This window comes from Perca flavescens, chromosome 23 (genome assembly GCF_004354835.1).
Source record: "Perca flavescens isolate YP-PL-M2 chromosome 23, PFLA_1.0, whole genome shotgun sequence".
Classification (NCBI taxonomy): domain Eukaryota; kingdom Metazoa; phylum Chordata; class Actinopteri; order Perciformes; family Percidae; genus Perca; species Perca flavescens.
The window spans coordinates 11,003,198-11,026,022 of NC_041353.1; the positions used below are offsets into that span (position 1 = coordinate 11,003,198).

The window sequence follows — 22,825 nt, forward strand, 5'->3', positions numbered from 1 at the left end:
TTTCTACGTAGTTAAAACGTCACTGTGACAAGTCACCAGTGTGACTTCTTCTATTTCAAGGGAAGCTTTTACATTTGTGGGACTTAAGAGACAGGCCTATGCATAATGCATAGTAATGGGACAAGGGTGTACCAAGGCATGTTAGAAAGGGTTGGGCGGCCTGAGCAGACATTTCATGAGGCAGACTTAACAGAGGCTTTTTTGTTTGAATGTGTATTTTGTGTTTTGATGATTGTATAATTTGGTGTGCATATGTGTAGGCATGCTTGACAGTAGAATGTGCACATATCCTAACCTGTTAATTCAATTACTTAAAAACATTCAAGACTGAAAAAACAGGGACTTTCTGCATGATTATTGTGCGAGTCAGTGAAGCGCAACTGTTTTTCCCAAGACTCTGTGCTCCTTGAACTCCCTGAACAATCTTATTTTGTTCCAATTACACCTCTGTTCAAACGCTGAGGCACAGCACAGGCCAATTTAAAGAAATGGCAAGTGGTGTTTATTCTTTAAGTACCATTAAAAAAAACACCTGGGATGTAGTCCTCACTCAAATCTTAACAGCTAAATCTGTCCTGTCGTGGTGTTCTTGTTATTGTTGTATATTCCCAGGTACTCACTTAAACACGGACTCAAGAGGGAAATACCTAACACTAAAGGCCCTTCCGAGGGCTATAGTTCAAGAGCTATTATTAGAGTTTAATATCCAGTAGTGCTTTGCTTTAAGTGGTATAAAAGTGTTGATAAACAATCAACATGTTGGGATTTGAGGAAAAAAAACAACAACAATGGATATATATACCGTGCACGCACGCACGCACGCACGCACACACACACACACACACACACACACACACACACACACACACACACACACACACACACACACACACACACACACACACACACAAACACACGTTAATAGTCAGCAAGTTTTCAACCATCCTCTACTCTGATGTAAACTTCTCAGTTCACTAAGTGCTATAACATTCCTCTGTGACCCCCCCGCTCTTATGAATGCCTTTGACTAGCTTAACAGCAGGGTTTATGCTAAATTCGGAGAAAATCACAGCCTGCATGTTAAGCCACGCAACAGACAAGCCACCTCTCTCCAAGCATGGAAAGAAAGAGGGAGATAGGAGGAAGATGGTAAAAGAAGACTGAGGGTATGTCGCAGAAGAAAAGTCAAGGTAAATAAGGAATCAGCAGTAGGTTTCAGTCCTAAACAATATCAAGCTTACACTCTAGAAAAAAGGACACACCTGCATAGACATTTCAGTGGCATATACACAAACATAAAAAGGCAGCAAAAATGTTTTGACAGGGCAAATATCTGTGCAATGTTGACTCACAAGATGAAATAAATATTTACTAAAGAGATGATTTTAATTTCTGTAAGAAGAGAAGGAAACAAACACATATGGATGGAAGCCAACGAAAAAAAGAAACACATACAGAGATGCCAGTGCTAAGGTTTGCTGACGTTATTGAGTTACACTCCCAACTTGACAGAAATCCAGCGAATTTTCAGACATGATGATGGACAAAGCACAGATGCAAGTGCATTTGTATGTGTATGTATGTGCCCTATCAACATCCGTCCCTGCTGGGGGGACTTGAGATGGGAGTTTCTCCAGCTTGATGGCTCTATCAGTGAAACCAGAGAGACCAGGCACTGAGAGCCGGAGAGATGGCCGCCAGATATGAAAAGCTTAAAACCCACTCAGTCAGACAGTCGGTCAACCTCAGCCACTTCAGAGCCAGTCATCACCGACGTTATCAACAAATCACAACAGGCACACTTAAAGCTTGTACTGCCCTCTCAAAAGCAGTTGTGCAGTGAGTTTCTTATAACTACTATGCAGAACTAAATTACCCCTATTTTAGTCATTTGGAAAAACCTCTCTGTTAAAGCAGCTATGTTACTTTAACTCACTACTGCTAAGTGACCATCTCCATTAATTTAATACTGACACATCTTACAGCAATCCCCTGGAAGGCCATCAAGTCATTAAGTGACTTCCTGGCTTTACTTAAAGTTACACAAGGCAAATCTGGCAGCTCTGACTTCAACACCCAGAAACAGTATGGAGTATGGTCTGGCTACTGGGCTTTTTTTTATGTGACAAGAAAAAGAACGCAGTCTTGTTTGTATTTCTTTAAACCAATCACAATCGTCCTGGGCGACGCTAAGCCCTGGATGCAGCCACAGTGCCCTTGCAAAATAGATAGCAGCAGAGATAGCAAAATGGGAGGGACATCTGGCATTTATTTACTGTATTTCACTTTATTGTGAAGCACTTGAAAAAAGTGAAAAGTGCTATATAAATCAACTTTACTTACCTTACCTACTTACCATTTAAGTGTAGCGTGCTAGCATGCCAACATTTGCTAAATAGCAAAAAGCTAAATAACAAAAAGTCCAGCAGAGGCTGATGGGAATGTCATTAGTTCTGCAGGTATTTGGTCATACACCTTTATTAGGCTTCATCCTCTAGGGATAATGAATTCCTATATTTAATGTCATTTTAATCCATCAAATGGATCATCAGACAAAAAGGAAGGCTTGATCGACCCACTGACAGACTAACATTGCCCTCTGTAAAGCCACGTTGCTAGCATGACTAAAATTGATGAATACCGGTAGATTAATTGATAATGACAAAAATGATAACATACAGCCATAGTTAGAACTGTCTTCATCAGAGAAGACTTCTCACCAGTAACAACACACACATCACAAATCGTTTATAGAAGGAATCCACAGGGTCTAAATTAGCGGGGATGCTACACTCTTGCTGCCTTGTCTTGTAATTAACACTAACTAGACAGGTGTATTTTTATATAACAATCTACCCTGCAGCAAGCTTTCAAATAAATGTGACAAGCCTGTGTGCCTTTCTGTCTGTCTGCTGTCATGAGCTCCGCAAACAGCAGCGTGGATGACTCATAAAAGCAGGGGAGTTGCTTGCTCACATCTTACAAGGACGTTTTCTAGCATCACATGTGCATGGATACCAAAATGTTGACACCCACCAACACCAACGGAGAGGAGTTTGTGACGGTGTTGATGTCATACATATTCTCACATGAAAGGCATGAAATACCTTGGAAGGAAATGACAACTTGCACTCTTCCCACATGATGTTTCTCAACAAATGCAAGCTCATACATGAATGAATAAGGACAGATTAAGTGTTTCCATCTCTCTTTCATCTCCAACTTTCCATCTTCCTCAAACTTCCTCCAAGGACACAGAAAGAAGACAAACTAAAAACCGCAGACGGCAACCAGATATTGAGACAAGATGGGCTGTAGCTATTCCCAAATTCGGTTATTGTTTCCAACTGGGAATTGCAGTGTTGTGAAGGTCGGAGCAGCTCTTTGATTAAGACTAGGCATCCTACGAGGGTTTTACCCATCTAAATTTAGACAGAGCCTGGCACTGACAGTGGGAGAAGAAGAGGATCTATAGGAGGATGGGATGGGACAGATGGATAAAGACAGATGAGAGGAAGGACAAAGGAAAGAGGGAGAGGAAATGCAAGCACATGAGAGAAACAAAGGGTGATAATGGTGTGTGAGGCAGCAAGAGAAAAACAGGAGGATGAGGGAAGGGAGGAAAGAGAAACAAGATGAAGAACAAAAGATAAGCAATAAGAAGCAAACACATAATAAGCAAACAGGATGAAACAAAGGGCGGGAGGAGAAAAGGAGCATGGTGTGGTGAGGGAAAGGGTGAAGCAGTAGAAGCAACTATTCCTTTAAACATGATACTAGTGTTTTCAATCCATATTCCAAGATACATGGGTATCTACAACTGTACAGGTTAATAAATACTGCACGTCCTTATTTTAATCAAGATAAAAGGCAGATGAGTCTTTTATAATCCTTATGTAATCCTAGCGTCCTTTCTGCAGCACTGCTCAAGTCACCTTTTGGTGCTAAAGCTCTTGTTAAAAGTAAAGTCTGGAAGTCGTTACCCTTTTCTCATTGATGAGTGTTGCTGAGTGGCCAACTTAATTATAATGTACTAGACAAGCAGAACATCACATCATCAGCTCCTTTGCAAGCCAAAAAAGATCTTTGTCCTAATAAATGTCCCATGTTTATAGATGTTCCCATCTCTGGTTCAATGTGCTGGAGGCACCCTTTTGAAGTGATCCATGCTCATGTGTTGATGCAATTCTCGTTTGAATCATGAAACTATATGTTATGTGAGCAATGATAGCCTTAAGGCTGGAGAACTGGGCTTTGGACCAGGAGATTTTTGGCTTTAATCCCAAAATAAGCAGCAAAATCTGAGTGGGGAGGAAGTTGAATAAATCGATTGCCGCTGTCAAAAAGCCTCAGAGAAAAGCACTTTTAACCCTCAGCTGCTTAGTAACCAGATCTAGAGGACTGTGGTTGTACTGGTCAGTTGCTAGATGGAAATGTGCGTAACAGAATATTAGTGAAGCAGAGTGCTGCAGGAAACCACAGCAAGCCATCTGAGCAAACATTATCTGGGTAAATGAAGGTTGAATAAAGTTGAAAAAAGTTAATTAACAACAAGAGCCTGAGTGTTCCTCCTTGTGACATGAGTGTCAGACTATGTCGCTACATTGTGGATTGGTATTCCAAAGTAAGGTGAGTGAGAGAAGAGAGGGAGAAAAAGTGTGTGTGTGTGTGTATAAGTCCATATTTTTTTTAAAGTGGATTTGACACAAAGCAAGAGGTCTGAGACAGCGCCTATACTGTATATACTCTGAGCCCAGGGATTAAGGGAGAGAGAGAGAGAGAGAGAGAGAGAGAGAGAGAGAGAGAGAGAGAAAAATTTCTTTCAGGGCATTTTCTGTCTGCATCTTTGTTCGTTTATCTGCGACCCACTTCATAATATGTCTGCATGTGTCAGGTTCCCATCTGAAATAGAAGAAGTTGAGTTTTGTCTGAGAAACTCAAGGATTTTAAGATGCTTCTCTTTCTTCAGTCAAGGCTTCTAGTCCCTTAGTCATCGTACATATCATATGTGGCACATAATGCACACTTTTATCCAAAGAGACAGAAAAATAAATGTATGCATATTTAGTCTGGCTAGCCACAATGAGAAACCTCAAATCCCTGTTATCCTACCTGTTCAGAGTTTTATATTAAAACACATTACCCATATGAGGATCAGTTATTGCTCAGTTTTTTGTCAGTTGTTTGCTAACACTTTGTTATCACTATTATTATTACTAACATCAGTTGCTTGCTACACATTATAGTGTATAAAAATCAGTTACTTGTACATGTCAATTTGCATTCTGCTACTAAGAATTGTGCCAGAAAAGGGGGGAGGAAAGGGAAAAGGACACAGAGGGGGGAGGAACATTTCCTCTCCCTTCTACATTCAGTCTAAAGGTTAGGCCTAATGAACTGTGGGCTTTGGTTAACAAAAACATTTGGAAGCTTGCTGTTGTTTAAAGAAGATATGGCGTTAAGAGGTGGAGATACACACTGAGAGAAAAGGGACTGTGTTTTTCATTTAACTGTAATTAGCACATAGTGCTAATTACTGTGGCTGTAAATTAATCAGCTGTGTAAAAGTGGCCCTCTATAAATTATAAACTTTATATATGAACATATATACAGTACCACACAGTCCACATAATGTTTTGTATTTGAAAATGTTTTTCATAGATGTTTTGAGTATTAATACATTATATTTACTGTACATGGAATATAATATCTGATTTATGCATATACTACATAGATGACAAAATACAGTATAATGACTACAAAAATCATGTACAAATTATAATGTAGTGTGTAATATTTTTGCATGAATTCTGCAATCAGTATCTAAAACAAATTGGACAAATATGAATTGTTCATGTATAGCACAATGTAGCCTATATAATTTTAGTACATGTGTGATTTTAATATTTGTTTCATATGAAAAACACTCTATTTGTGCACAAATACAAGAACTCAATGACATAAAAGATGCAGAAAAGGCTCTGGATAGCAATATGTTTCAAGCAAGTAATATCACTGACCCACTTGGGAAGCCTTTTCCCTGTGGGTTCATATGGAAAAAAAGTGCCTGAATAGCCTGTGACAAAGCACATATTTAGTCCTTACCTAATAAAACATGCAATTTATTATAGTCAGATGTGACTTAGTTTAGATTAGTTGTATTCTGTCATAAAACAACATACATTTAATACTATTGTCCTAAACCAGCATTTTGTACCAGAACTGGCAACTATGTAGCTGTTATCAATAATTTTTGAATATGTTATTATGTTATAATTCTTGCTTCACCAGATGTTTCTGTCTGACGGTAAATTCTGCCTATAGGTGCTGCTAATGTGACTCAGAGGCGTGTGTCACAAGTGCAACGACAAACCACAATAGTATAGTCGTCCTTCCTCCACTACACATGTTATGTGTCTGTGCGTTTGTTAATTCATTTCACAGCTTACATTGGTAAGAAAAGTAATGTATGTTGTTCAGCTTGGATGCATGTGTGTTGTAGTGACTATTTTGTCCTGAGTTTGTTCTTTGTCACCTTGGTGTTGACTGGGGGAATCTGGGACGCTTGTTTGCTCCAATAAACCAAAAAATATCCAAGAGAGTAAAGTCGAAAAAAACAGATGGTCCTTTATTACAACACAATAAATAGCACAGATCCTTTATCTGGTAGATAAATTATAAGGCAGACTGGATATTCTTAAACTAAAGAGCACAAAAAAAGAGCAGCAGTTCCTGCAACAGTTTGTGTAGCAAGGTCAAAAAGCTGTGTGCTCCCAGTCAGCCACACCTCCACCAACACCACCTTCCTATTTAATGGCCTTTTGACCTGTAGAGGCCACAACTTAAGAAGAACAGGGCAAACATTATTATAATAAATTATTAAACAAAAGAAATGGTTGAACATGGCTCCTACATGTGTATTTGTGGTTTTCACACCTTACTATTGTAAATTAACAAAAAGATTTGACAGTTTGTGACTAGAATCTTGTCTATGTGTCTCAATCTGACAATCCAACAAGTGCCTTCCAGCTTCACTCACTTTACCATTTTCTAATTTATTTTCCTCTCAAGTTTTTTATTGCATGAAAATGATTTTTTTTTTGGAGGTACAGCCATTCCCTAATCCAGGCTCTGCCTTTGGCCACACCTATTGAATATCAATTTTTAGTAAAAAAGCCAGAGTCAGACACACATCCATAAGGCAACTTGCTTTTTTCAATTTAAATCAGAAGCTCTCCTATCACTCCAGTAAAGCCTGTTTTCAAGGGGAGAGAGAGAGCAGCAACAGTCTGGATGTAAATATACAACAGCCCGTGCTAACTAGATGAGGCCAGTGCCAGAATGTGTGTTTTGTCAAGTGTCTGTGTGTCTCTGCCTGCCTGTCCTTGCCTCTCTTTCTCACCAGGGCTCAGTGCTGGCAAACATAATGTCTTGGCTTTTTTCCCCCCTTCTTGGCGCTAAAGGCTCAGCGACTAAAATGTGGCCCTTGCTAAGCATGCAAGCACCAGTAAATTAGAAAGGGGATAATTGGAAATCATTCTGGAGTGGAGCTGGAGGGCGAGCTGTGTTAAAAGGTAGAGAAGAGGCTGTTTGCAGTGGCTGAGGACAGTTCATTTCAATCAAAGCAATTTCTAAAACAAATGTAAACCACTTGACACAGCTTAAACAAGGTCTTGGACCTGGTAAATAGGGCAAACAACACGGTACATGTTTACCCTGTGTGATCACTCAGGTAAAACATGAACATAATATGTACATTCCTATTCATGTACAAGCATTCACACTGCTAAAATAACTAAAACTGCACCACTTTTCCAATGAAAGACCATAGCATTGCGCGCACACACACACACACACACACACACACACACACACACACACACACACACACACACACACACCTTAATGTCTAAAAATACCATCAATTTTCAAGCCTTCCAAGGTGGCCGTGTGGGGGGACTCTGTGGGTTGCAACAGAAAGACCCTTTTAAAGAAGGAAATATGAAAGAGGGAACACAAAATAGCCTAGAGAGAGAGAAAGAGAGAGAGAGAGAGAGAGAGAGAGAGAGAGAGAGAGAGAGAGAGAGAGAGAGAGAGAGATACCCTGCAATAGCTTGTGTTGTCCTCTCTATGGTTCTTTTGTGGCTGTGACTATTTTTGTACACTTCAGCCTCCTGGGCAAATGATGGAAAAGCTGTTAGGACTGGACTGTATGGGCTAGATACAGACTAACCTGGACTAACATACCAACCGATTCAACAGATTCATATCACAACTGGATTTTTTTGCAAGATGTGATAGATTATGTAAAGAGGAGAACAAACGACACCAGGCTAAAATTTTGAGAGGGCCATGAATGTACTGTGTGTATGCATGACTGAGCTGAGGCTGTTGGTGTACTCTACATATGCATGTGTGTATTCTATGTATGACCATGAAGCATGCATTTATCTGCCAGTACAGATTCAAGAGGCTTCAGACTGTAGAAGGGCATTGTTATTCTGTGCATGGCACCACCACAGAATAATAATAAGGGAGGAAGACATAGGAAACACCACGTAGTGAGTGTCAGCACAGACGTGAGGATGTGAAAGACACGAGCCTACCAACAAAAACATGTTCAAACACACATTAAACACATTGAATGAACTTACATTTATTCACTGGAGAACACACCTAACCTTAACTATATAATCAACTAATTGCAAAATGTTTAATGTGTTACATTGTTTTTCAAAGAAATGAATTGCAATTTTTCGTCAGTGGAACCATGCAGCACCTCAAAAGCACTATCACAAGATCTGCATATTATCAAAAATGTACCACGAACAAAATTAGGATACAATGATGGTAGTGACTACATTGCTATACTCCGTACTGAAAATATAGTGGCAACTTGGAGTCACCATGATGTTGCCAAGCAGTGCCAATAGTCTAAACATAACCTCCTGTAAAACCAAGTTGTTGGTTTTTTACCCTTATTTCTTTGTACGAATTAAACAAACAAGACATAACGCATTAATTAGTGAGCTTCAGAGGTGCGAGTGGGCAGATTCTATCGCATTTGGACAGAGCCAGGCTAGCAGTTCCCCTGTTTTCAGTCTTTATGCTAAGCTAAGATAAGCTAACTGACGATAGCTTCATATTTACCATACAGAAATGAAAGTGGTATCAATCTTCTCATGTAACTCTCGCCAAGAATGCAAAGCATATTTCACAAAATGTCAAATATTCCTTTAAATATAATAGCTTTTGGCGCACTTTGTTTTTACTTTGTATGGAGCCTGGTTAACATGTTTCTCGGTTTCCTGTCTTTGAGGTTAAACAAATCCTTAAGATGTCAGTCCTTAAACGTGACAGCAGAAATCTTGTTCCTTTACAACATTCAATGGCTAGGATCCTCCCTTTTCCACAGCATTACAGTGTTTAATAATTAAGGCCAGGGAGGCCATTTGATATATTCCAGCAAAGCATCTCTGATAAGTAAAATACTTTGTCAGCTGTATATCTGCAGTTATGTAGTGGTCATTTTAAAGGTGAGTAAACATAAACTCCCAATCAGACGTCAATTTAATTAATATAAAAAAATTAATGCACATTTGGTATGGTTAATTGTTATGTCAGACTACAGAGTAGCTGGGCACAGGTGCATTCACCCTTCACTATGTCATTGTATCTATGACTGGATTTTAAAGGTCCCATGGCATAAAAATGTCACGTTATGAGGTATTTTAACATTAATATGTGTTCCCCCAGCCTGCCCATGGTCCCCCGGTGGCTAGAAATGGTGATAGGTGTAAACCAAGCCCTGGGTATCCTGCTCTGCCTTTGAGAAAATGAAAGCTCAGATGGGCCGATCTGGAATCTTCTCCTTATGAGGTCATAAGGAGCAAGGTTACCTCCCCTTTCTCTGCTTTGCCCGCCCAGAGAATTTGGCCCACCCATGAGAGAGAGATATCATGGCTTTCAAACGAGCAAAGTGGCAGTTGGTCAAGGCCACACCCCCTCTCTCCTCCTCAATAGTTACAGACACAGAAATGGCACATACTAAGGAAAGCTCATTGTGGGAATGGCTCTAGTGGCTTTAATTCTGCACCAAGGTAAGAATTAGCTTGGTAACGAGCTTGGTAAGAAAGGTGAGATTCAGTTGGTTCTCATTAGTGTAGGTGATACAGGATGTAGCTTGCAGCGTCCTCTCTTAGCTTGGATTATTTCATTCGTGCTTGTTGGCAAAGTGGTGCCTCTCCCATTTTACGTAAGACTTCTCAGACGAGCACACTCATTACGGATAAGGGCAACATGACATGGAGCCTGGAGCTACAGTAACATCACTGAGCAGCACTGGACACACACATCTACAGACTTTCCCTACATCAAAGGGTAGTAACAGTGAGAAAGGCAAAGGGATAGCACCACTAAAGGCAGATTCTGACACAGAGAAAACACTGTGTTTAAGAGGAGGATAAGCACAAAAAAACACTGGTATTAAGTGTGTCTCCTCCAAGCCTTATATTAAGATTAAAGGATACAGAGAAAGAAGACATAAAACAGAGTGAAATGATATAGAGATTTTAAGAAAATGTGACAGAAATATCTTTAGAGGGAAAAAGATGGACAAAGATGGAGGGCTGTGATGGAAAAAGACATTTGAGAAAAACCATGAAGGTGAGTGCTTTTCCTTATGGGGTGCCTCTTTTCACGACTCATATTGGTGAGGATTAAGCACAGACACTTCAGTCAAGGATCAAGCCTCGATAAAAATGACAGGCTTCCTGTTGCCCTTTAAATCCTTTTAAGAAACAGAGATTACGCCTACACACGGTTGACACATATGTTATGCATGCACTCTCAACCTTCAGTATTTTAGTGACTTACAGAACTGTAGCTAAATAGATCCCAAAAAACTAATGGAGACCACAAATTGTAGTGCTGAAAAGTCACTCAGACTCACACCAGCCTGCCCAGTCTCTAAAGTCTTGGAAATAAAACATACTGCTCAGTTACCACACACACTCACGTACACACACTCTGACCCACTCACATGCGTCAGCAAGTAAACCCCTACTGACAGCCAAAATTATGACAGCGAATGACACAGAAGCGAGGCACAGTACGTAGGGGGTAGATGACTCAACCAAGGTGTGTGTGTGTGTACAGCCATACTCCACAAGGTACTGCTGTTTTAAGATTTAACTCATTTTATTCTAGTTCAAGAATGTGTTGAATAGTGCTGTCACTACTGTAAATGCATGGCAGCCATCTTGTTTTGGAGTGCTACTGTAGCAGTGGGGCAAGGGACAATTTCATTAATAATGTTGAACATTCATGTACTTCATAGCAACCAGTATGCAATGTGTTCATTTTAACAGAGTGGGTGGACCCGGTTTATTTTGTTCACCTGCGACTAGCCAACTGCCCTATGAACAACTCTTTTCCAATACCCCCCACCCAAGATCCAAGACGAAACTGACAGAAGGGTGGGACTGGGGGGAAAAAAAAGTCACAATTACATATTTGTTTTAGAGATGCACCGATTACAACATTCCAGGCCGATTCTGATTTCCGATTTTCTTTGAGTTAGGCCAGCCGATACCGATTTTAGCCGATTCCGATTTAATTTTTTCTAACCACTTTACAGCACACGCAAATATTTATTTTCTATCTTTTCTTTAATAGAACATTTTGCAAGGAACATAGAACATTTTTTGAACAGATAATGGATCACTATAAAATAGAACTATATAAATTACTCCTGTTGTGGGAAATTCACACACATCTAAAGTGCAATGTTAGAACCATTTCCTTCTTTTTACATCCAATATCCAACTAAAAAAAGATTTATTTTGGTTTTTGGTGTCGTCCCTCCACGCCTTACTTTTTCCTTGCAGGTGTTGCATATTGCAAACTTGTTATCTTCTGCACACACGCTGAAGAATTTCCAAACAGCTGACATGTCGCAGGTTAATTCACGAGGTTCCCTATATGTGCGAGAACAGCGCGGACACGTGCTTCACACCGCGAGCGGGTACGCGAAAAGTTGAGAGAAAGGAAAAAGAGCGTCCTGTGTGTGCGTGCGTCCTTGAGAATTGTAACTCGTATAACTTATGTTGTCCGTTAATTGTAGCATTGACCGGCATGAAATCGGCATATGTCAGACTGACCTGCCGGTCGCCGGTCATGGCCGAGCACGTGAAAACCGGCCAATTCCGGTCACCGGCCAGTCTATCAGTGCATCTCTAATCTGTTTGCTACTTCAGCACCACGGACAGCACCATGGATTTACCAACACATAGCACAGTTAGGCTATTGATATTTCAGAGCCATGGTCAGGTCCATGTGTGCACAACTATACACAACCAAACTGGCATGTCAAAATATTGAGTAAGGATGATTGATTATTGTTATGTGCAAGATTCCAGGAAGTTAGTGCTCCAAGCCAAGATATACCGGTTTCCCTCTCTTTCCAGTCTTTATGCTAAGCTAAGATATCCAGTTGCTGGCTGTAGCCCATAGACTGTATATTAATGGACAGCGCATGTGTGACGTCACCCATTGGTTTGTGGAGATCTGCTATCTGTCGCCGAGTTTGCCGTTACGGGCACAGCCATCTTGGTTGCGGATGTGACGTTTTTAGACGACAGGGAGGAGAGAGGGAGGAGCTGCTTACACTCTACATTATGTTACACACTTTCACTGGAAATCACATCAGAGCCACGTCCTAAAACACCCCCTGCTTTATCGCCAATTTTAAAATCAATGAGACGATAATTCAAAAAATGAACATCATTCTGTGTTGCAGAAGACTTAAAACTAGCGATTGAGACCATAAACTCTGTGTTTACTGAGGTAATAAATTAAGTGAGAAGTGGGTCACTTTCTTATAGACTTCTACAGAAACCGAACTCCTTTTGCAACCACATGTGTCTCCCCCTGCTGGAATTCAGATAGAATGCAGGTTTAAGGCACTTCCGCATTTGCAGCACTTTTGCCGAACCGGATGTGTTGTCCATTAATATTAACAGTCTATGCTGTAGCCTTATGTTTAACGAACAGCATGAGAGTGGTATTATGTAAAATGTGAAATGATTCCTTTGAAAGTTCAGACTGCACAGTACGGACATACAAAATGTGTCCATTCTTAAATGTTGTAGGTTTCGCCTTCATATCTGAGTAATAATGGAAAGGAAGCCAAGATTATTCTTGCTAGATCTTTCTTTAACAAAATAAAAGTTAATTTCCCATGAGAATTTAGCATTTCCTGTACATAGATACGGTGGAGTCCATTCTCAGTTAAGTCCCACTCGCTGTTACAGAAGAAGAACCAAAAATACACAGCAGATTACTAAAGACACACTTAAACCACCAGCTAACAAAGTAGTTAATAGGCGAAGCCATGATAGAGCTACTGGTTGACAAACTAGATTGTGCCCTGACTCGCATGTCCATGTCAAGATGATATAATTAAATATTGTACTGTAAATCACTTAGGGCTTCAGTTAATTTAACCATGCATGGCTTATAATTTTCAATGAATGTGTAGATGAGTGGCATATAGATACTAACTAAGATATGGAATATTAAGTGGATTTAGCTGGCATATGTGAATGTTTTGCCTCCATGCTGAGAAACCACTCAACCAAAAGCACTTTTTGGCCTCTATTACCACAATATATTGATCCTACACCATAGAGCAGAGATCGGCTGTGGCTCAGTGGTAGAGCGGTCGCCTGCCAATCGGAAGGTTGGTGGTTGGATCCCCGGCCCTGCAGTCTCATGTCGAAGTGTCCTTGGGCAAGACACTGAACCCCGAGTTGCCCCCGATGCTGTGCATCGGTGTGTAAATGTGTGTGAATATCGGCCACCAGTGTACGAATGTGTGTGAATGGTGATTGGTTCCTGTACTATGTAAAAGCGCTTTGAGTAGTCGTTAAGACTAGAAAAGCGCTATATAAATACAGTCCATTAACATTTACATCTATCTTCAACAGGGGGTCCGGGGCCCCTAGGGAGGCCTCCAAATTATTGTTAATTTTTGAAAGTTTTTTCAAAAATTAAAATGTCTTAACATGAATCCAACATATTATTAGCAAACATAAATCCCCACTGCTGATGACTAAGGCCAGCCACAGATACAGTCAATCCTAAAGATTCACTCTGCTACATGTATGTTTAACATTAAAACATGATTTATAAAATCATGCCAACAATTATTAGGCTATTTTAAAAGCTTAGTATTTTATGCAAAAAAAGGTATGTATAAAAGCTTTAGGCTGCCCTACACCTTATTGTAGGCCTAGTTTAATATGCAACTTCATTGTATACAATATATGTAGTAGGGGGTCCCTGCTCCGGCTCTCTTTCAGTTAAGGGGTCTTTGGCTTAAAAAACGTTGAAGACCCCTGGCATAGAGTACCATCTACTCTGTGGAACTCAACGCAGTCTTGTGATGTTGCATCCATGTGGGACAAAAACACCACGGTAACACTGGCAAACCGGTCCCCACACCTCGGAAGATAAGCAGGCCAAAAGTGTTTGATTTCCTCGTCATCATTAAGCAAGCTAAGACAATGAATAGACACACTCTCATGTACACAAACGCACACAATCGTAACACGCATCGCACGCATGACACAAATCCTACAAGCTTGCATCCGATTTAACCATGAAAGAATAGTCAATAGAAAGATATTTGTGCATTTTGTATACACAAGCAGAAATGGTAACACAAACACATATACTGTAACTAATGTACAACTAGTAACATGCTATCCTCCTTTCAGAGTACTTTTCAAGATGCTAGTGGGGAAAAACGCAGAGCTGAAAACTCCTGATGGTATCTTTACAGTGACCTATTTCAATGAAACATCTAGAGGATGTTTACGTTCTATTTATACACGACAGATTGCATAAATTAAGGGTAGATCCAGTGTGTTGAAAGCACAGGAAGCTGTGGGGCTTAAAAAACTAGTTCTTACCTCTCCTAAATGGGGAGTAGGATTAAATCCACAAAGATTGCAAACTGTCTTCTTGCACTCGGTGCAGAAGCTGTAGTTGGGCGTGTCTGCTGAGCCGATGTTCAGCTCCACATTACAGAGAGGGCAGCTTTCCTTGGTTGTTGAGGCTGGGGCAGGTCCAGGTTTGGCTGCTGGCACCTTCTCTTCCTGTTCCACAGAAATGGTTCTGGGGGGTCTCTTGGACTTGGTTGGAGTGTCAGGAGCAGAGTCCGAATCAGGAGGAGACCCAGGAAGAGAGAAGGGGGAGTCAGGTGGTGAGCCGGGGCCAGAATCTGCAGGAGAACCTGGTCCAGAGTCTAGGGGTGACCCAGGTGGAGAACCTGCTGCCTTCTCATCCTCTCCAGAGACAAGATTAGAGGCTGAACTCAAGAGTGATGATCCAAAGCTGAACATTTGAGAAGCAGCAGCTGGAGGTTTTGCTGTTTCTGTCAACCCTCCAAAACCGCCAAACAACTTCCCAGCCACTGACTCCTCCTGCTTTGGTGCGGCCTGTGCTTGAGGCTTCGATGATTCCATCAAACCGCCAAACCCACCAAACAGTTTCCCTGTAACGGACTCGGCAGCTTGTGAAGCAGCCGCAGGAGGTTTGGCTGTGTCTGTCAAGCTTCCCAGACTGATACCTCCAAATCCCCCAAAGAAGCTGGACTCCTGTTTGGCTTTAGATGGAGACTGCTGGGGACTGGACTTCAGCTGAATGGGGCGGCCTGTCTTGGGGTCAATCTTGGGGGATCCTCCCAATGAGGAGCCAGGGGAAAGCGGCCCAGGAGAGGTAGGACCTGGGGATTTCTGCCTCGGTGTGGTTGGTGGCGTTAACCCTTGGTCGGTGGTACTCTGTTGCTTTATCAGCAGCTTTCCAGGCTTGCCAGATGCCTGTCTCTGGGGTGAGGGCGGGGCTGAGCCTTGTTTGGGCTTTGTCATTCCAGGGGGATCCATACCTCCCATTGCTCGTTGCATCTGGCAGTTCAGACATAGCCACTCTTTACCCTGTGCATGAAACAAAAGATGGGTTAGATTTGACTGGAACAAATGTGTACACTGTTATGAGCACAGACACCAATAGCATGTGTAATAACAGTATATACACAGGCAAGCATAACCAATTAAACCCCTAAAATAATAATTTTCAAGACAAATTTGTGTCCACACTAATTAGTGTATCAAATGATGTTAAATCCTGTTTTCCATAGGCAAATCGCTTCTTATACCATGAGATAATTAAAATCTGGCAGGAGTAACATAAATACTACTAATAAAAGTAATAAAAAAAAACATTTATATTAACATGTGTTTCTAACTAAATTAGAATAAAAACATGTTATTTCTACACATGATTGTTTTAATTCAGCAATAACACAAAGTCTGTAAACCAAAGGAATATTTTTAACAGACTGTTGAAAGCAGAAAGGCATACACTATTTATTAATGCTATTTGTTCTTTCATCTATCATAGGTTGTGTAAATGTTAGACAACCATAAACAGTTGCATTTCATGGTCCCTGTTTTGACCATACCGTATATGTCAACACCTGCTCCCAAAAAAGCCTGGTTACACCACAGTGCTCTTTGTTTAGTATCAGGGTATCTAGGTTTCCACTGTGTGCAAACCACAGTGTTTGAAGGGGCCAAATGTTGACAATTTGATCACTATCTAGAAAAGAACAATTGCAATTGCTTACAATATAAACAGAGATGAGGTCAATTCAACCAATCTAAAAAGTATACAGTGTAGTATTAACGGCAAACAGCATAGACGTAGACGTTATTCTGAATTCAATCTGCATAATAATAAATCCTAAGAAGAGGCTCAAGCAGAAGGAACCGGTCATTCTGCTGTGCTGTAATCAATGCCCACTAGTGTTTTCAGTCCATGTGTAACGGAGTGTCGTCACTGGCTGGCACAGTATCTTCCTGTGGCCATGACATGAGTCACCTTGATCAACATTCCCTGGGTCCATATGGTCCCTCTGCTCCTCAAATCACGTGCCACTCTTATGAGATGCAGTCCCTTCGCCAGGCTTAGAGAACAGCAATATGATGCTAACAGCCTCATATTGGATTTAATAATAGAGCAAAGATATTTGGTCTTATATTTGAACTTATTTTTAAAATATTAGTTTTATTCGTTTGAAACATACCAATCTTCAATCATTTCCATGGTTTCCATTGTTTTTGAGAATTTCCTCTCTCTATATCACAAAGTAATTTAGTTTTATTTAAGATGTTCATTAAACTCTTAACAACATTTGAGTCTGAATACTGGAGTAAATAAGCTTTGACGATTACATTTTGCAGTGTAATGTGGATTTAGTGAACTGAATAGACACTTTGAAATTTCACAAACAGAAAATTTAATAATTTGTGACTTTTCCCACCCGATGTGATCAATAACATGGACTGTCTTGTGTATTATTAGACAAATGCCAGTATCCCTGGCAGTGGACTGGTATTTTATTTGACCGTTGCATATTTATTATTTGGAAAACTGACAGCTACATATGCAAAATGCTTACTTCAATGTCATTAAAGGTCCCATGGCATGAAAATTTCACTTTATGAGGTTTTTTAACATTAATATGAATTCCCCTAGCTTGTCTATGGTCCCCTAGTGGCTAGAAATGACAATAGGTGTAAACCGAGCCCCGGGTATCCTGCTCTGCCTTTGAGAAAATGAAAGCTTGGATGGGCCGATCTGGAATCTTCCCTTTATGAGGTCATAAGGAGCAAGGTTACCTCCCCTTTCTCTGCTTTGCCCGCCCAGAGAATTTGGCCCACCCATGAGAAAGAGAGAGACATCATGGCTTTCAAACAAGCAAAGTGGCAGTTGGTCAAGGCCACACCCCCACCCTCCACCTTGCCCCGCCTCTCTTCTTCTCAATAGCATTTAAAGCTACAGACACAGAAATGGCACATCCCAAGGAAAGCTCATTGTGGTACTGGCTCGTAGTGGCTGTAATTCTGCACCAAGGCTGAATTTCAGGAAAGAGACTTCCGATACACTAAGGTCTATATAAAAGCATCCAAAAAGGAGCACGTCATAGGACCTTTAAAAGAAACATATTAAAAAAAAGAGAAAAGGTTTAAAAGAAAAGAAAAAAAGAAGGTAATCTTACCGCTGAGTCTGGGGGGCTGAACCCGCAGAGGCTGCAGACCTGGTTCTTACACTCAGTGCAGTTGTTGTAATTAGTGGGGTCCTTTGACCCAATGTTTAGCTGGGTGGTCTTACACAGTGGACAGAGTCCTGCTCCAGGTTTTCCAGCCCCCTGCTGACCAGGAGGCCCGCCGCTCTTAGCTGGCTCTACAGGATGAGCCCCAGGGCCTGGTTTGGGTCCAGGCTTCCCAGGTCCTTGCTGAGGGGGTCCACCTTTCTGCTGGGGAGGGCCACTCTGTATGGCACCTTGACCTGGTGGTCCTTGACCTGGTTTGGGGGCCTGTTGCCCTGGGGGTCCTTGGCCTGGTGGACCTTGACTTTGCCTTGGGGCCTGCCCAGGGGGTCCTTGGCCAGGAGGACCCTGGCCAGATTTTGGCCCCTGGCCTGGTGGTCCCTGTCCTTGCCTGGGGGCCTGCCCAGGGGGTCCTTGGCCAGGAGGACCCTGGCCAGATTTTGGTCCCTGGCCTGGTGGTCCCTGTCCTTGCTTGGGTCCCTGACCAGGGGGTCCTTGCCCTGGTTTTGGCCCCTGTCCAGGAGGGCCCTGACCCTGTTTCTGAGGTCCTCCCTGTTGTGGTCCCTTTGGACCTGGCCCTTGCTGAGGGCCCTTGCCTGGTGGCTTTCCTCCCTGCTTGGACACAAGTGTTGCAGATGCATCTCCCTCCTCCTCATCCCCAAATAGTCCAAACTTGGGGATGTTGACAGAATCCCCCATGGAGGATATGGAGGAGGAGACAGAGGTCATAGATGACATGAAGCTGGAGCCAAACATGCTGGATGACTTGGTCTCTGGGTCTTTAGGCTCCTGCCGGAATCTGGATTCAAAAAGGCTGAGGGATGAGGGGCTGCGGCCCGGTGTGGGCTTGCCAGGTGGACCCTGGTTGAAGGCGTCTACAGTACGACTCTTACTGAGACCTGTGGGGCCCCTGGAGGCCCCTACCTGCTGGGAACGCTGATGTGTATCAGATTCTGATGGTCTGGAAAAGAGAAAAAGAGAAAGTTTTTGTTAGCACTGCTTTTATTGCTATTGTTAATTTGTGTTTACTTTGGAAATGTGAGAACATTTTATAAGCCAAATCCACACCAACTTTCAGCTGACCCAGTGCCAAAGTACAAACAATAGACCTGTCAATGAGAGTTTAAGACCAGATGGCTCTGAAATATACTTTAGCTCATTTACCTGCCTTATCCCCACTGTAATTTGTGATGTGTGTGGTGATCAACTGACACTAAAATCATGAGAAGCTAAATAGCTCTCATATTAATTCATGCTAATACTTGCTAATAAACAAAGTATCAGTATATGTAGTCTTTTCAATGCATTTACTATTTTCCATCTCAAACAGTATTGCTTATGATGTTACCAACTCCTCTGCCTCTATTGTAGCTTTACTGTGCTAAATTAAGACCATAAAACTAGCTCTTTGTTCATCTCAGGCCCTTTCAACACATCCGTGGACACATAATGTGAAGCTAGCAGCCCTGGGGTAAAGCTGACAGGAAAGTGAATACTGCTGAATGACATGAAGTGCAGATCATTGAGATAGGAAGGGAATTGTTTGCCTCTATGGGGGTAAGATGAGACATCTTTGTTAGCTCAGGCTGAGAGGCAACCTACACAACCAACACACACTGCTAAGCACAAGCGTGAAAGTCAACGGGATGCATAGAGAAATGCATCAATGTAGGCTAATGTTTTGTTATTGTATGATGATGTGTGTATGCAACATACAGACCCAGTGATTTCTTAAGGCTGCTATTTGAAAGTCCCTGGTGCTTCTGCCATTATGTCTGAGAAAAATTACTTTACCAGGCAATACAGTTTAATGTTGTAATGAATACAGCATTTGATTTTTTTTTTTTTTTACAATGAGCACCGAGTAATACATGACTTTACATGGTAAGAGCCCAGCAAACATTGTAAGTAGTAGTGTTGCAATGCTGTTGGGCAATCCACTGCAGCGGACAGTATCAGCGTATTTCAGCACCATGGACAGCGACCAGACTCCGAGACTAATGTCAAAATGAAATCCCACTTTTAAATAAACAAAAAAGCAGATCAACAGGAGGGAAGTCTGTGAGTGATGACAATAACGCTGCTGTTCTATTTATAGTCATATTTATATTAATGCACCCCTCCCCCCTCCCATCTCTAGCTCGGGTGTAAATAAAAATTCTCCACCAATTGGAGCAATTTAGCAGCACCGCACATCATTTTATTAGATATCGAAGAATCTTTCACTATGAGTAACATTTAAATCGGAAGCGTTATGGAACTGGCAGCATATTGTTTTCATTGGCAGCATTCTACCTCCCCCTCCATAACACGGCATATTTTCCACACAGCCGATTAAATTCCAATTTAATGCGAGATTCAGAAGTAGAGAGTATAATTGGCAATATTTTAAAGAGCGGATACACAGCTGATAAAGGTAGTGGAATTGTTTAGCTGGGTGTTCAAACGTCGTTCAGATGGGGAAAAAAAAAACACTGGGCACGACAGATTTTCTTACCCAGCAGGCTTTTCGAAAATTTCGCACAAATACTGGAGGTGTGTCTCTCTGATCTCACACGGAGAGACAACCCGCGGACACTGAGTCAAACCATTCACCAATTCAGACTAATTTCACACATTGAGTCTTAGAAAAGAGAATGGCGAGCAGTTAAAACGAGGCTTGCGTAAATGTGTAAAGACAGCAGATACACAACGTTCAAAGCGGCAGCTTGTCAATATAAACGTGCCCAGGCAATATTAGAATTGTAGGCTATCAGACGACACATTTTTTTACTGTCATGCTGATCATCAAATGTTAATGATAATCCATTACAGTGAGCTCTAAGAATAGAATAATTTCTTAGTGCGGTTGGGAGGATCAAAAATGGGCGTGAACAAGCTCCCTGCCTCCTTATAGCATCTTTGACGCTTTCCAAATGATTCTTCACACACAACCACAACACATCCACCGGTCCTCTCTCACGAATCATAGCGTGGTTAGTGTGGATACTTTAAGTGCATAAAAATGCTGGTAAAAAAGCCCTGCCTTCGTGCAGCTGCTGCGCCTCCGGGCTGCCTGGCTTGCGCCCTTGACATCGCCGCGGCGAGCTGCCTCCTCTGCTCCTCGCTGAGTTCACTCAGGTTGACCGGTGTCCCATCGGAGACCCGGACGAAGCCGCCCTTCCCGTCAGGTGCCAGCCCCTCTGGTAGCCCAGACGGCGGCCCTTCGCCTCCTTCCAAGCTCGCTTCGTTCCCCATGATCGACCCCTCCCGTCCAGTGTATTCGGATCAATGTACGACCCGAGCCCTCTCCGCGTTTTTACGTCCAAAGTGCGCAGACAACACGGCGTTTCTCGGTATCTCGTAGCATCTCAGATGATTTATTTGCAGTGGTTACTTTTCTTCCATGTGATGTCGTTCCATTTCCCTCGTTTCTCCTTGTTTTTCCGTGTCGCGCATCTCTGCAGCTGTACACCACAGTTACCACAGTTTTCCGTGTGGGGGGGTCTCTGTTTTACTATTGCTCAGTCAAAGAAGGTGGCTTCCGGTAGATTTACAAAAATAAAATCGGAATTAGCTAGTGTTAATGTAGGTATTAACTTGTGTGTCATTGGGAAATAAATGCAATTAATTTAAACATGAAAAACCACATTATAATTCCACAGACGAGTGGAAAACAAGTATTCTAGTCTTCATTTTAAAAGTCTGGACTTTTGCTCCGCCACACTGACACTTCATTCATTGTAATCTCAAATAAAAGATTTTATGGCTTTTATATTGACACCAAATTTATATCAGCCTCTTTCCGTTATTTTCTATGTAACACTGGTTCGCTTGACGCAGATTCTCCAACAGCCTCTCGCCTCTGCTGCTCACCGCGCATGTGCCTCCTCTGACAGGTGATCCGAAGACATCAGCGGAGGAAAAAATGTTTTAAAGGGGACTTATTGAGCTCAATGTGTCTGGTTTGATTGTTTAAAGAATCGAGGCTAAGCGGAACATAACGGACGGTTTTGTTTTAGTCCTTTATAATAACTTTAAACTAGAAAGACAAGAGAGTTGTAGTGAATATTGTTTGTGGGTCAAGTATCTGGAGCTCCAGCAAAAGGCTTAAGGAAGTTCATATACTGTATGATCACACACACCTAACCTCTCCATATACAAAGCTTCTCTGACTTGTTATATCCCAGAGTGAGAAAAATGCTCTCCCAGGATTTATACTGTATATAATAAGAAATTATGTGCCTCTTTTTCCACCCAGGACTAGCCATTCCACAGAGCAACTAAAAGCATTAGAGCAATGACATTCAAAATGCCATATTATGTATCTAATTTTAGGGGAAACTGCTACCATAAAATATAATAAAACACAGATAAAACATTTGCAAAAGGTCTTCAGATGACAATAGCATGAATAATATCGCATATGTGTTGTTGTTTTTTTCAGTTGGCAGCTGTAAGAGGTTTTATATCTTAACGCTTTATATTCTCAAATGTGCAACTGAAGGCTGGCAGTGAAGACTGGGTGACTAGTCTGTACCAAGGGGAACCCAGCCAAAGACAGATATTTACTGTATGTGCGTCCATCGTTTTTTTTCTTACTACATAGAAAATATTCTGAATAAAAGGATTAAGGACGATGTGACACTACAGATCATTTAAACCAAATGG

General features: G+C 41.6%; 1 protein-coding gene across 1 annotated transcript in view; it reads right to left on the reverse strand.

Annotated features, from left to right (window-relative positions):
• Window positions 1–21,412, reverse strand: part of pcloa (piccolo presynaptic cytomatrix protein a) — a 56,611-nt gene extending 35,199 nt beyond the window's left edge. The window contains exons 1-3 of the mRNA XM_028571291.1: window positions 21,201–21,412; window positions 18,125–19,136; window positions 14,976–15,998 (exon numbers count right to left, since the gene is read on the reverse strand). Coding sequence (XP_028427092.1) covers window positions 14,976–15,998; window positions 18,125–19,136; window positions 21,201–21,412 — 2,247 coding nt within the window. The remainder of the gene's footprint in view (window positions 1–14,975; window positions 15,999–18,124; window positions 19,137–21,200) is intronic.
• Window positions 21,413–22,825: the final 1,413 nt, after the last annotated feature.